The sequence below is a fragment of the Mesoplodon bidens genome, assembly GCF_964165515.1.
Source record: "Mesoplodon bidens genome assembly, chromosome: 2".
NCBI lineage: Eukaryota > Metazoa > Chordata > Mammalia > Artiodactyla > Ziphiidae > Mesoplodon > Mesoplodon bidens.
The window spans coordinates 171,797,860-171,811,456 of record NC_138177.1 but is presented as its reverse complement, the minus strand read 5'-3'; the positions used below and the strand labels follow the sequence as shown (position 1 = coordinate 171,811,456).

Here is a 13,597-nt window from a genome sequence, read left to right as displayed (position 1 = left end):
CTACAAGTTAAGAATGTTGCCTATAGCTTGAAATACACAGGATAGCCCATTCTGGAGGCTCTGACCGTTAAAGGTCTAATGCTTTTCCATTCATATAGAGATGAAAAGTTGCAGAGCAGAGAATAACATTTGCCTTGTTGGAGGTTTACAGAAACATGGTGATCTATCCTATGTGGACAGCTGCAAGAATAAAGGATTCTGACACCAAGAAGTTTGCAGCAACCAGACACACCCCCTACCCTTTTAGTATAAAAAAGCCTGAATTCTACCTCTGGTAAATGGTTCTTTGGGACACGAGTCCACCATCTTCTCGGTTTGCTGGCTTTCCAAATAAAGTCACTATTCCCTGCCCCAACAACTTGTCTCTCAATTTATTGGCCTGTTGTGCTGTGAGCAGGACGAACTTGGACTTGGTAACAACATTGGTACATTACTGTTAACTAAAGTATAGACTTTATTCATTGGTTTTTCTACTAGTGTCCTTTTACAGTCCCAGAATCCCATCTGGGATATCACAATGCACTTAGTGGTTTTTTAAAAAAAATTTTTGTTTTCAGCATTGATTTCACTTAAAAAATCTTTTTTTAAAAATTTAATTTACTTTTGGCTGCGTTGGGTCTTTGTTGCTGCATGTGGGATTTCTCTAGTTGTGACAAGCGGGAGCTACTCTTTGCTGTGGTGTGCAGGCTTCTCATTGCTTCTCCTATTGAGTAGCATGGGCTCTAGGCATGCAGGCTTCAGTAGTTGTGGCACGTGGGCTCAGTAGTTGTGGCTCACGGGCTTAGTTGCTCCGCGGCATGTGGGATCTTCCCAGACCAGGGCTCGAACCTGTGTTCCCTGCATTGGCGGGCGGTTTCTTAACCACTGCACCACCAGGGAAGTCCCCAAAAATCTTTTTATTACTTTCTTCAACAGCAAATGACCTTGGCTTTTTATTTATGATAGAGACATCATTTTAAAACACTAAGCAGAATGAGATTATTTTTAAAAGACAGTAATAGTAAAAGTAACATGCAGATGGAGCAAAAATTTCTGTTTCCTCTGGGTTGACTTCACCCATGGGAAAAACCTCCCCATAGGCTGGCAAGGTGGCCAGATTGGTTTCTCTCACTAGTCATTAGAATGTATGTTTCTGGGAATTCCCTGGTGGGCCAGTGGTTAGACTCTGCGCTTCCACTGCCAGGGGCCTGGGTTTGATTCCTGGTCGGGGAACTAAGATCCTGCAAGCCATGCAGAGTGGCCAAAAAAAAAAAAGAATGCATGTTTCCGTTAGGATGTCTGGCCACTGTTGTATCCAACACTTCCCAATGTGTGGCCAAAATCATAATGACACTGATGATTTATGGAACATAAAATCCAGAGGTCGATGGTTCCAGAGTTGGCCCCAAAGCTCAAAGACCTAAGCTCTTTCCATCTTTCACCATCCTCAGCATGTTGGCTCATGCCCTTCACTGTGTCATGCTGTGGCCCAAATGGCTCCCTCAGTGTCAAGCATTTTTAAGCATTTGTGTTCCAAAGCAGAAAAGAGAAAAAGGGAGCTCTCCTCATGAGCCTTCCCTCACGGTTTCTCTCCCATGGTCAAGGTGGAAACGATTTCTCAGAAGCCCCTTTGCTGGGATCACATGTCTGGATCACATGATCACCTGTGGATGCAAGGGAGTCTGGGAAAGCAAGGAATCTGGCAAAGGGGATTGGCTCAGGCCAGTCCTAACATTTTGCAGAGCTCAGGGCAAGAACACAAAGTGATAAAAAAAAAACATGTCCTAACCTTCCAACCAGACAGACACACCTTCAAACCACATGGAATATCAGGTGTGAATTTAGAAATCCTTCAGCCCCTCAGAGTTCCACGCCATGATGTGGCTCCTGGATAACTGCCCATCTTCCTTCTCTTCCCAGCCCCAATTCCATCCCGTACCACACGAGGTCTCCCACACAAGTGTGTGGACACTTCAGCCCATGCATCCAAGCTCTGAATACCCCTCCTGCAAACAGCTGCCACTTGGCCACTCCTCAAACCTAGGAATGTGTGTAGTGGCTGCACCCTTAGGAGAATGGGTCAGGGGAGAGGTTCACTCCTGCAGTCTGAAAGTGGATTTGGGGCAGTTTGGACAGGGAATATCGGGATACCAGCTACCCAGAGTGTGGGCTTAGGTGGGCACATCCTCTTGGCCTTGTAGGCTCCACTGTCCATCAGGATGGAAGAGGCCAGAGGGGGGCCCTCTAAAGGATGGGGCTCAGAGCAGAGACTGCTCTTGCCGGTATTGATGGGGCACATGGCTGCACAGACAAAATCAGGTTTCTCTGAAGGAGAAGGTGGAATGGCTATTGAGCAGGCGGCCCTTAGTGCCCCAGCGTGAGCTCAGTGGGGCCAGGGGTCTTATGTTTTATTGACCGTCATCTCGCTAGGACCTAACCTAATGCCTAGTGTATGGTAGGTGTTTAATACATGCTTACTGATTGAATAAGTGAGTGAATGAATGAATATCTGTGTTAGTACCACTTGCAATTGTCCTGCATCCCCTCCCACAGGGATGGATGCTGTTGGAGGCCAAGTCCCAAGGAAGTTTATCTGGGGTGTGTAGCAGAGCAAACCCCAGCACTCTGGACACCGATCCCGCTGCACCCCGACTCACTACCATGCTCACCTCCGGTGGACAGCCGCAGGGTCTGCCAGCAAGAGTCTGCTGTTGCTATTTCAAGGTTTCAGTGCTGCTGGATAACTCTGAGCACTTCCATGCTAAGCCTTTCATGTGCCGTACTGGACCCCATAGCCTGGTACTCTGGACCCTCTGCCGCCAGGCCCAGCTTTCTTCCCTGTTCCTGACAAATTCCTGACCTAGACAGGCCCACTCTCTGTCCCTGAATATACTCTGTATTTTCCAACTTCCATACTTTATTCACACTATTCTTGCAATACCCTCATTCACCCCATTCTTTCTGTCTGTTCAAATCAAACCTTTCCTTCAAGACCCAGCCAGTTCCCACATCCTTCCTGAGGCTTTCCCTGACCACCAAAACCCCCTTCCTTATGTCTTCCCTAGGAGTTCACATATGCCATGTCCTGCCCTGGGGCACTCTTCCATTTAACATTCAACAGAGGTTGTAGACCTCACAGAGCACTGGGTCTTAGGGGAGGGGATGAGGAGGTACCAGAATCCTCTGGGTACCTATCTTATTTATTTATTTATTTATTAAAATTTATTTTATTTGTATATGTTTGGCTGCGTTGGGTCTTTGTTGCTGTGCACGGGCTCTCTATAGTTGCTGCAAGTGGGGCCTACTCTTCGTTGCCATGCGCAGGCTCCTCATTGCGGTGGCTTCCCTTGCTGCGGAGCATGGGCTCTAGATGCACGGGCTTCAGTAGCTGTGACACGTGGGCTCAGTAGTTGTGGTGCATGGGCTCTAGAGTGTAGGCTCAGTAGTTGTGGCGAACAGGCCTGGTTGCTCCGTGGCATGTGGGATCTTCCTGGACCAGGGCTTGAACCCATGTACCCTGCATTGGCAGGTGGATTCTTAACCATGACGCCATCAGGGAAGCCCTAGCTAGCTTATTTAAAAGAGGGATATTGAAGGATATGACAGGTGGTCTTGAGGACAGGCAGGACAAGACTGGCAAATAGCCAGGCCTCACTGAGACTGGCGATTTGGGATACCAGGACCTGAGGCTTTTCTCTTTGCCTCTCAGAGGACATGTGCCCCCTCTTGTCTGCCTCTGTATCAGCTTCATTCATGACTCACATCCAACTCTCTATTGTATTGTGACATAAATCTGGCTCTGGACTGGCTATCTTAGCTTTCCCTCTATAATACCTCATAACTCAAGCACCCACGAGTGATTCAGTGCTCCTTTGCCTGGAAGCAAAACAACATGGTCAAAGGGTTTAAGCAAAGAAAAAGAATTTGCTGACCCATGTAACTATTGAGAAGTTCAGAGGAAAGTCAGGTTTCAGGTGTGGCCAGGTCTAGATACTCAGATAATATGGTTAGGAACCTCTCTCTATCACTGGGCTCAACTTTGCTCTGGGTTGGCTTCACCCATAGAAAAATCCTTCCCTTGGTGGGGCAAGATGGTAACCGGAAAGTCCAAACATTCTACCAGCCTAGCAACTCTGGCAGAGAAAATACTTCCTCCAGGTAGCTCCAGTAATATTCCTGGGTAGAGCTGACATTGGCTTAGCTTTGAACCAGACCTTGTGGCCAGGGGACATGATGCTTTGATTGGCAGGTTTGGGACACATGTTCTACCCATAAAAAACGAATATGGTATTGTTACTATCAGAACCCACTTGGACTGAGATCGGGTGGGGAGGAGGCAGGCCTCTCAAAGAGAGACCCAATCAAGTTGGAGTTCATCTCTATTTAGCTGTGACGGGGTGGGGACTGACTCACACCTGCTGCTCTCTCTACTCAACACCTCTCGTTCTTCTGCAAATAGCATTCTCCTTTGTTTGAGGTCCTTCTCCTTCCTAATCGCAAGATTCTCTTGGGGCTGCTAGTCACAGCCCTGCTGGTCACAGAGGAGGGGCGTGTGACCCAAGATGACCAATCAGACTCCTTCCTTGGGATTTTTCATCATTTAACCAAAGGAAGAACGTCTGCTCCTTTCTTTCTGGAGGTGAAGCTAGGAAGACATGAGTAGGAGCTGGCCAAGTTTCCAACCTCATGGACAAAGCTGGTCGGTGAGAACAAGACTCAAATGCAGAGAGAACAGGAGATGGAAATGGAGGAAACAGTCTGTAAGTCTCATCTGTGTAACTATCGCCTAAGTCAAGAAATAGAACATGAGCAGCATTCCAGAAGCCCCCCTGGCTGCCTCTCCCCAGGGAGAACCTCCTCCTCTAGAGCTACCCTTTGTCTTAGACTGTCCAGATCTCACGCTGAGGTCTGATTTTAGCACCTATGTGCATATCTTCGTTCCCTAGCCTTTCCCTAGGGAGAGGCTGCCAGGGGTGATGCTGGTAAGGACCATCACTTCCCCTGTATTTTTTTGCTTCCCCCACTTGCCAGGTGAGTAATAAATGCTCACACACATTTGTTGACAGGTTGACTGGGATGGGTGAGCACCTACTCTATGCTGGGAACTGTGCCAGGTGTTTTACGCATTATCTCACTGAATTGTCACAGAACTTCCCTCAGGTAGGTTTGATTAGCCTGCATTTCCAAACAAGTAAACTAAGGTTCAGGGAAGGCATGTATCACACCCAAGTTCACACAGAGGATAAATGGAGGGGCTTGGTTTTGAACCCAGGTGTGTCTGTTACTGAGGGCCCTTCTTTTCTTTTGGTTCGTTTTGATTGGGGCGGGGAAGGTGAGGAAGCAAGGGAGAGAGGTGAGAGCAGGAGGGGGATGGTAAATGCAGTGACTGAATAAGGCAGGGCTGGATTAGACCGCCTGCTTTCAAACCCGAGCTCTGCCACTTCTGCGAGTTCCTTACCTTCTCTCTGCCTCAGCTGCCTACCTAAATAGGAGCTCTGTGTCAGTTCACTGAGATGACATGTCAAATGTCTAGCATAAAGAATAACAGGGTTGTTGTGAAGAGCAAAAGGGTTAAGGAAGCTCTGAGAACAGTAGCCTGAATGTAGTAAGCACTTGATAAACATTAGCCAGGATGATTGCTGCAGTTGTTTTGGAACTGCTGCACCCACAGCTACCTTGCAGGCTGTTTTCTTTTGCAAACTGACTCCAGTGAAGGACCTCTGATTGACTGTCTACTAGAGCTTGTTTCTTCTGGGGATTCTGAGGCCAATAGACCAGAGACCAACCTCCTCCAAAGGTGGCTGGCCTGAGATCCAAGGCTGTGTTTTCCCATCTGACCCCACATCTGAGCAGAGCTGACCTGGGCACCGTTCTCCTGGGCCTGATATCAGGGCAGCCTCGCCACGAGGTCAGGCTGGCTCTCAGGAGGGCTGAGGGTGGGGGTACCAGAGGGCTTCCGCTACCTGGCCTGTGGCATTGCAGCTTTCCTTTCCCAGGCTTTGGAGGGGCTGAAGTTCATGGTGGGATTTTTCAGCAAGCAGGAGCGTGGACAGCTCCTGTATTAGGTCACGAATGTGGGTTGCAAGCAACAGAAACTGATTCTGGCTATCTAAAGAAAAAAAATAATAATTGTGGGGAAGGAACCTGAGGGTTTACTGAATCAACCAGTGGCTCAAGGACCAGAGCTATGGGGACCATCTGCTCTGTTGCTGTCACTTTATTTATTTATTTATTCTAAATGTAAACAATGTGTATTTATTTATTTATTTGGCTGCGTCTGTTCTTGGTTGCAGCATGCGGGCTGGGATCTTCATTGTGGCATGCGGGATCTTTTAGTTGAGGCATGTGGGATCTAGTTCCCTGACCAGGGGTCGAACCTGGGCCCCCTGCATTGGGAGCGCGGAGTCTTAGCCACTAGACCACCAGGGAAGTCCCATGTTGCTGCCACTTTAAACACTCATCTCTCCTTCACCACTAGCTCCAGATTCCAGTTCTGGAAAAGATCATATGACATATATCATGTGACTGCTTCAGGTGAAAAGGGAGGTGGGTAGAGGAAGGACCAAGCGCCCCAACTGGTGTAGTGGTTGCTGGTGGAACTCTCCCTTGGACAAGATGAGCTACAGGGCAGTTTCCTCAGTAAGGGAGGTGGGGGAACGAGGGGGGCCCAGCTGAATATAAGACAGTCAAAGGAAACAAGACAAAGGTCCACTTTAGTCCTGCCCTCTTTGAGCATACAGGCTCTTATGGTGGGTTCCTCAAGCATCCTGAAAGATACACTTTCCTGCTTCTCAATGCAGACAGGGTGCTAAGAGGCAGTGTGGGGCAGTGGGAAGTGCAGACGGAGCTTTAGAGTCAAACAGTAGGTTCAAATTCTAGTATCTCACTTACTCGCTTGTGACCTGAAGGTCAGGTATCTTAATGACTCGGATTTTAACTCTTTAATCTGTGAACTGGGGATAATAATTCAGTAATTCTCATATGGCTGTCGCTAAGATTAAGGATAACTTAGGAACTGTGGGCTCTGATTCCAACTCCATCTCTGACATACTGGGCTCTGTCTGGGGGGGAATCACAGGGCTTCTCTGAGTCTCGATTTCCTATCTACAAAATGGGGCTGAGGAATTAATCTTGGGAATCAATCAGACTTGATTTTGAGCCTGACATTTTTATGTATGTGCCATAAGACTCTGGGCAAGTTATTTACCTGAACTTGAAGCAGCCCAGCTAAGGGGCCTGTTGCAATCACAGGCACAGGATAGATGCTGTATTGGTTCCTAGGGCTGCCATACCAAGGTGCCACAATACCTGGTTGCTTAAACAATAGAAACTTATTGTCTCACACAGTTCTGCAGGCTACAAGTCCAAGATCAAGGCATCGGTAGGATTGGTTCCTGATGAGAGCTCTGAGAGAGAATCTCTTCTGGGCCTCTCTCCTGGCTTCTGGTCACTTTCTGGTCATCTTTGGCATTCCTTGGCTTATAGAAACATAACCCTGGTCTCTGCCTTCACCTTCACATGGCCGTCTTCTTCCTGTGTATCTTCATATTGTCTTTCTTCTTTGTATGTCTGTCTCTATGTCCAATTTCCCCCTTTTTAAAGGATACCAGTCATACTGGATTGGGACCCACCCCAGTGACCTCATTTTTTTTTTTTTTTTTTTTTTTTTTTTTTTGCGGTACGCAGGCCTCTCACTGTTGTGGCCTCTCCTGTTGCGGAGCACAGGCTCCGGATGCGCAGGCTCAGTGGCCATGGCTCATGGGCCCAGCCGCTCCGCGGCATGTGGGATCTTCCCAGACCGGGGCACAAACCCGTGTCCCCTGCATCGGCAGGCAGACTCTCAACCACTGCGCCACCAGGGAAGCCCATCAGTGACCTCATTTTAACTTGATTATCTCTGTAAAAACCCTATTTCCAAATAAGGTCACATTCTGAGGTAGTGGGGGTTAGGACTTCAACAGATATTTTTGGGGGAGGGGGACACAATTCAACTTTGCACTTATTAATTTTCCTTTTTCATCAAAATTCCTTATCAAATAAGATTAAATACCTTGCTCAGTACCTGGCACAGAGAAGACCTTGAATAAATACTTGTTGAATAAATGCACAGATGGATCTTAGCTTCCATGGTGTCCTGAATTCTTCGGAGAGTTCTCTACTGTCCCAGGAAATATTCTGCCTTAAAAAAAGTAACTTCGAGGTTCTTGGACAAGAATATAAAGTTCATATGAGTAGCTCCAGGCAGATTCAAGAGCTTGGATCTCATTTCTCTTTGACTGTGCTCTATGCTGTTCCCATAGCCTGAGAGATTGCGGGAATGTCCTTCATTCTCGGAAACGTTTTCCATTGCCACAGAGAATTCATTGTTCCAGCAAAGACTGCAAGACTTCCTCCAGTCATTTGGAAAGGGCTTCCAATGATGAACAGGTGCTTTAGGGTGAGATGAGAACATGGCTGTGGGTAATGGGACAGGTGACCTCCACAAACTTCTACCCCTGAGTCCCCCATCCAAAGAGGGGATGCCGTCTCTTCTCAGTTTTTCACCCTTTGGGCCAGGGGCCCACATACCTTGAGTGCTTACAGTGTGCTGGGAATGTTTCATCTGATACAGCAAAGTGACTCAAAGCCTAAACTCTGGAGTTGGACCTGGTCTTGGCCTCACCATCACCTCACTGTGTGATCTTGAGCAAGTTACTTAACCTCTCTGTGCCTCAGCATCCCTGTTGGTAATTTGAGGGTAATTGATAATAGCAACTACATTCTAGCAGATGTAATAACGTATGTAATACACTTTGCATGGTTCATTCAAACCATGTTAGCGATGATTGTTTTCTTATATTAATGAAGATGTTGCTGATGTTGAGGCTGGTTAATGGGGGAGGTAAATTCTAGTGCCTGGGTTTTAATATATTTCCTTATTAATAAGACTGAATAAAATAAGACGAGTCTGTTCTCATCATTCCTGTTGGGGCTTTCTAGAACTCAGCCCATCTCTCCTTGTCTTCTCCCTTCCTTCTTTACTTCCTTGCAGTCCTCAATGCTCAACCATGGATTATTTTGCTAATTCCCTCACAACCCTGTGAAATATGCATATAACCTGTTTCATGGATAAGGATCTGAGACTCAGAGAGGCAAGGTGACTTCTAAGCGGTGAAGCTAGAATTCAAGCCAGGTATGTCTGACTTCCAGGTCACAGAATAGGGTGATGGGGCTGATGGGGATGAAATGTGGCCTCCCCCTGCAATTCCTCTCCATCCTTAGGACCTAAACACAAGGTTCTCCACCAGATCGGCCTGTCCTGGACAGCACTCCTACTCCAGACTGGCTTCTCCACCCCATCACCAAGGCTGGCGCCCTGCTGTATCATACCGGACAGGCCCCGTGGAACCTGTTCACCCCCAGGGGTCAATGTCTGATGATAAAGGCAGACTGTTAGGACACGGGATTCTTGTTCGGCAGCACTCGGTATCCCCATGGAGGCCCTGGGAGGTGTGTGGCTTCCTCTGCTGCGTTCCAGGTGGGCACACCATGACTCAGAGAAGTTCTGTGATTCCTATTGGCCACACACTGGGTCAGAGCCTGCCTTTGAGCCTTGCCCTGCCCCTCCGATTTCTTCCACTTACATCCTTTTGCAGCACTGCCTGTTTCCTCTGTTCCTCTCCAGGGCAGCCTGGGCTGAAATTAGCCTCTGGTACTCTCTGCCCCAACACTGCCAGGGGCCAATAGTACTCGGGGACCAGCTGGGCTTCAGGACAATGGGACAGAAGTGTCGAGACATCTTTGCCCATGGGGACGGAGGGCACGTTGGTCATGTGCTGACACAGCTCCCTTCAGGGGAGGCTGGCACGGGGTGGTAAAAGTCAGGAAAGCCATCCCACTTTTATCATTCTCTTTTCTTTCTCTTTAGCATAGACAATAGATTCCAGAATTCTCGGGCTTCTCTGAGCACCTGACTACTGGAATTTGGAGGCTCCTGTGGTTAGTTTCCTATTCTCCCTAGCAAGCCCACAAGCAGTGACCAGCTTCCTGGTTGTTTTGAAACTGCACACAAAGGAGGAAACATGTGGGAGCAGAAAGAACAATGGGTTAATTTCCTAGGGGCCTCTGGCAGTGGCTGGCTGTGCAATCTCAGGCAGATGAATTGACCTCTCTGATCCTCAGTATCCTCATCGGCAAGATGGTCTCTTCTTCATAAAGCTGCTTTGAAGATTCAGCTAGATAATGGACATAAATAGCTGTTAATGCAGTGCCGGGTGCACAGTAAGCACTCCGTAAACATGAGCCCACTGTTACTTTGGTAGAAATGATGTTGTCATTAGCAACTGAAAACTTGGTGGAGGTTTTCTTCTTGGTGGAGGGTCCAAGAATGAGATGGAATGGGAGTGGAGGTGAGTGAGGAAAGAAGGTTCTTCCCCTCTCCTACTGGCAACCATCCCAAACTGCACATACCCGAGGCCAGCCCTGGAAATGCCAAACAGTTCTTGTCATTTATCCATCCTGGGGAGACAGGGTGTCCTCTAGGCCCGCTTGGCCTTGGCTTAAAAGCATGGGCACATGTACACCCACACGCACTCACCCACACTCTCTCCCAGCACCAGGAGTTAATAAGACCAATAGCACGGGTGTCACAGTGTGCCCTGAAGGTACCTTATAAGAAAAAGGAAGATTTTGTGTGTGTGTGCAGATTGCAAGAACAGCTAATTGCATACAGACTTATACTTTGACTTTTCTGGGTGTGACTCCACAGGGGATGTGACCCCACGTTCATTATCTGGGAGCCCAGCAGCATCCTCAGCTTCTGAGCTTCAGGGGACTTAGGAATAATCCAGTGCTACTGGCTTATTTTGGGGAAATGAAGCTCAGAGAGCCAGAAGGCCCTGTTCAACAACACACACGCAACCGCTGGGCCGGGGCCAACCCGCTCCCCGCCCTCCCCCCGCCCCCGCCCCCGCCCCCTCCACGTGCTGCAGTGGCGGTGTTCTCTCTTCCCTCCCTGACAAAGGGACCGTCACCGCGAACTTCACGTCCAGCCTGCAACTGTCATCCTATCAGGAGGAAAGGCGGGCAAGGAGGGACAATGGATTGTACTCAGCGAACCCCTCTGAGGTTTCGAGTCTGCTTCCCAGTTATGGGGTCTTTGGAAGGAAATAATGTGACATCTCCTGTCTTTTACTCCCCTGCACCCTGATGGGTCACCCCTGGCTGATGCCTGACTCTGGCAGAAGTCTCTTCTCTGTTATGGAGCAGAAACGGTGGAGAGAAGACACAAAAGCCTTTCAAAAGGCTGTGGCTCTCAGGGAGAGGCAGGAAATGGGGGGTTATTGGAGAGGACTCTTGCATTTATGGGGCCTCTTATCTTTATGACAAAAGCTCAAATGGGCATCGGGAGGCAATAAGAAAGAAACAACGCCCATAACGATCTCGTTCTAGAGCGTGGGATCATGTGCATCCGATGGGCAGCTGGACCCGCTGTGGGGGATGGGGGTAGTTCTTGTAACACTGGGATCCTCTGTTAAGTTAGGACCTGAGGACATGGAGCTGAGAAATCCTGGTGGAGCTGCTGAGAGCAATTCCCAGACCCACCTGTGTCCTCTCCAACCCTCCCCAACTCTGCCAACCAAATGTGAGCATCCCCTGGCAGCAGCAGAAGACCCACTCCTCCGCACAAGTTCTCCCTCTCCATTCCTGGGGGCAGCTCAATGGGAGACCCGAACCCCCAGGACCTTTGGCGAGGCGGGATGGGCACGAGATGGACAACATCAGGGGGAGCACAGGAGGACTTCCTGTGGCCTCTGACTTCCCCGGAGGGAAAATGTGTCACAGCCAGAAATAGAAGCAAACAACCCCAAACACACCAAACCAAACCAAAAGAAAGCAAGCAACAACCAGATACATAAATTGCAGAAACAGGAGTTCCGGTTCTATTTGCTGTGCAACAATGTCAATATTTGCAATACTTTTATCAAGGTATAGAAAGAAAAACGGGAGCATTGGAATAAGTGGAACAGAAGGTCGCCCCGCCCCTGTAGCATTCAGGTAGTCTGTGCCTCTTCCCCACTCCCAAACAGTTTAGCTATGCTATTCCCTGAGCAGGTGTAAGTCTATTGTCCAAACACACAGTTCTTGACCCAAGACTGCCATTCTGGCTTTGGCTTGCAGGTCCAGCTGGCGTTTACTCTCCCAAGGGAGCCAGTCTGATGCAGAGCCCCTTACCCTGTTCACTGTGACAGTAAACGGACCGCAGAGACAGAAGCCCCCAGACACTGCCTGGTCGGATCACTTTCAGGCAATGGAAGAGATCTCGCTGGGTTTCTGCTCTCTGCAGAAGACAGTCCTGGGGGAGGACCAGCAGCTGCCCTGGCTGCTGCGGTGACAGCAGAAAAGCATGGACAACAGCAGGACCAGTGCGACGATGAAGCTGAGCATCCACCAGATGATGCCTGGGTAGATGAAGGGCAGGATGAGGACGATGAGCAAGACCAGTAGGAATAGGTGTGCTGCCAGGCGCCGGGCTGCCACGCAGTTGGCACTCTCCATGTCCTGTTCATCCTCTCCTGCTAAGCTGGGATGCCCTGCTATCAGGGTAACAGGATTCACCAGCCCCTGAGGACAGAGCCGCACCTCCAGGCCCGGCCAAGCCATCTGTCTCAGCACGGCCTCCTGGTCACGCAGGCTGCAGATGAGGCCCCCGGGGACGGCAGTGACCTTGCGGCACAGTGGGCAGATGATGGACCAGGTGTCGTCCTGCACGCACAGCAGCAGCTTCAGGCAGACGGCACAGAAGGTGTGCTGGCAGCCCAGCAGCTTGGGCAGCCGGGCAGTGCTATAGGGCTCCCGGCACACCAGGCACTCCAGGTTGCCATCCGTGGAGCCGCGATGACCCCCAGCAGGGCCCGCGGTGTTAGAGGCGGTGGCTTCTTTGGACATAAGCTGGGGCTGCTGCAGGAGCTCAGTGCAGGCCATTCTGGGCACAGGAGCCACTGGGACGTGGCAGCTCAGGACCTGGGCATCGACAGGGAAGTGTCAGTCGGTGTCACTGGGACCTGGATGTGGTCTGACCTCAGGCTGCGCTTCTCAAGCCTCTATTTCCTTCTGGTCACCAGACATCTAGCACTGCTCTCCCAGGGCTGCTCAGCTTGTTTCTTGACTCACGTTGTCCCTTCAGTTATTATTATTTCTTTCCTTGAAACCTGGGGTTAATCAGTAACTTGAGGGCCTGGAATCTTTGAATTGCCTGATAGAAGGGCCGAGGGGGCAGGGCCAGTGCGTGAATCAGGATTTTCCTGTTGTGGCTGGTGCCTCATGAGTGCCCGCGAGATTATGACTTGTGAGCTTCAGGATACATTAGAATCACCGCCCCCCCCACCCGCCCCCCACCCCAGGAGCCTTTTAAAATGCAGGTTTCTAGGTCCCAAACCCAGAGATTGAGGTTCAGCAAGGTGTGGATGGGAATCTTAGAATTTGCTCAGTTAACAAACATCATGATGATTCTAACCCAGCTGGACCAGGGGGACCCCACTTTGAGAAACACCACCATGGGTGTTTCTCAAAAGGTTTTGGATGTCAGGATCAGCGGGAAAAAGTTTATTTGTGCTTTGAGAATGTTTGCAAGCAGGTG

General features: G+C 49.5%; 1 protein-coding gene across 1 annotated transcript; it reads right to left on the bottom strand.

Annotated features, from left to right (window-relative positions):
- Window positions 1–12,261: 12,261 nt before the first annotated feature.
- RNF186 (ring finger protein 186) lies at window positions 12,262–12,942 on the bottom strand (the record flags this gene model as incomplete). Its single annotated transcript, XM_081224961.1, has 1 exon — window positions 12,262–12,942. One exon carries the CDS (start codon window positions 12,940–12,942, stop codon window positions 12,262–12,264), a length of 681 nt encoding a protein of 226 aa, XP_081081087.1.
- Window positions 12,943–13,597: the final 655 nt, after the last annotated feature.